This window comes from Triticum dicoccoides, unplaced genomic scaffold (assembly GCF_002162155.2).
Source record: "Triticum dicoccoides isolate Atlit2015 ecotype Zavitan unplaced genomic scaffold, WEW_v2.0 scaffold42786, whole genome shotgun sequence".
Taxonomy (NCBI): domain Eukaryota; kingdom Viridiplantae; phylum Streptophyta; class Magnoliopsida; order Poales; family Poaceae; genus Triticum; species Triticum dicoccoides.
The window spans coordinates 1-1,693 of record NW_021271624.1 but is presented as its reverse complement, the minus strand read 5'-3'; the positions used below and the strand labels follow the sequence as shown (position 1 = coordinate 1,693).

The 1,693-nt window shown below is 43.8% G+C and overlaps 1 protein-coding gene across 1 annotated transcript; it reads right to left on the bottom strand.

Annotated features, from left to right (window-relative positions):
* Window positions 1-9: 9 nt before the first annotated feature.
* LOC119346526 (agamous-like MADS-box protein AGL80) lies at window positions 10-693 on the bottom strand. Its single transcript, XM_037615858.1, has one exon. The coding sequence runs from the start codon at window positions 691-693 to the stop codon at window positions 10-12; it is 684 nt and encodes a 227-aa protein (XP_037471755.1).
* Window positions 694-1,693: the final 1,000 nt, after the last annotated feature.

Below are 1,693 nucleotides of genomic sequence, written 5' to 3'. Positions count from 1 at the left end.
TCTACCAGCTTACATATTCATGTGGCCACGAGAGAAGACATCGTTGTTGCCGTCATAGCCACAAGTATTGTCACCATCGTAGATCACGGTGGTAGGGGCCCTTTCGAACCTCATAGTGTTAAGACAACCCTCCTGTTGCTGTGGTGGTGCCTGATACATAATTGGAGGCCCCATGCCCCTGCCATTGGTGACGTATGGTACCTGGGCTTGGTCGACTGGTGGCTGCCCACTCATTTTTGTGGTGCATTCACTCAGGCTCTTGAGGATAGAGTCCACCTTCGAGCCCAGGGCTGTGAGCTCCTCGATGTTGTCTGGGAAGTGGCCACTTTTTAAGGCCTTATACAGGAGAATCTTGGTGTGTTGGTCCTGCTCCTCGCGTCTAGCCTTCTGGACCTGCTCTTGGAGCTGTACGATACGCTCACGGAGGATGCTCTCTTGGTCCATCATCTTCTTTAGCCGTGCCGCCTCTTGCATGCTCTTGAACTGATTCAGGATAGCCACTGCCTCGCCATGGGATGGGAACACCTCTGGCACCGCCATGCCCTCGCCATACACGACCACACATGCCTTAGCATCGGGCATGGCGGCCACCTCGCCTGCCTTCTTCATCAGGATCTTAGTGTGCTTCTTCAAGGCATTGCGCCGCGCCGAGTTATTGCGGATGTACCGAAGGGCCACCTTCTTGCGAGCCATTGTCAAGTGAGGGAAAAATCTGCAAATGAAGGAAAATTGCTTGTTTGGGTGAGTTGAAAACGAAGGTATGTGGCGTGGATTTATAGTGGAGGATCTACGAGGATGAGGACGCTATAACCATGCCAATGGAGGATCTGATAGATCTGGAGGCTGATCTTAATTGTGGCCAGCTGTAAATTTGGTGTCCATTTAAAATTTTAGATTTACTTCCTAAAACCGTAGATTTCGTCAATCAATACGAAATTTCTTGTAGATCGAAGGAGAACATATATGGAAGGTTTCTACATGCATCTTTACTAGTAGGACATTCCTATTTTAGCAAGATATTTCCAATTTTTTAATTTAATGTTATCCTAAGTTGAATGTTTATTGAAAATATAGATAATCACATCGAGTGTCCATTCCTTTTTGAAAATGTTAAGGAAATATCCATGAAGTATCACTCCTACTAGATGACCTGTTGCGCCATTGGCGCACAGACAAACTGCAGGCCGGAACTTAAGCTAACTATTTGAAGGACATTTTTCCTTGACCGTCTGCAAATGATTATGTTTGTATCGCATATGTATTTGCCTTGATAATGATGTTGAAAAAATAGCCTAGGGGCAATAATAATTGTATTATTTATTTCCAAGTTTATGACAAATGTTTACGTTCCGTGCTATAACTACTATGGCTCTCGAGTCTACAATAACTAAGAGGCTAAGAGGAAAACTCATATGAACGTGTAAAAATATAAACGTTAAAATAGATTCCTTGTCTTGCCTCTAGGACTAGTTCAAGTGTTGCATGATGGTTCTATTTTTCTAAACGATCGTGCCAGCAATATTGAGGGCACGATGTTAGAAGAACACTTGTGTTGAATTGACCCAAGTTGGATTTTGTACTAGGAGATGATTTTGTCATAAGTCTATAGTCATAACATGGGAAGTTAATGTATCCATAATTCCTTAGACCATGAGAGTATCGAGTCACTCCATACTGGTCGATGCACTTTTCG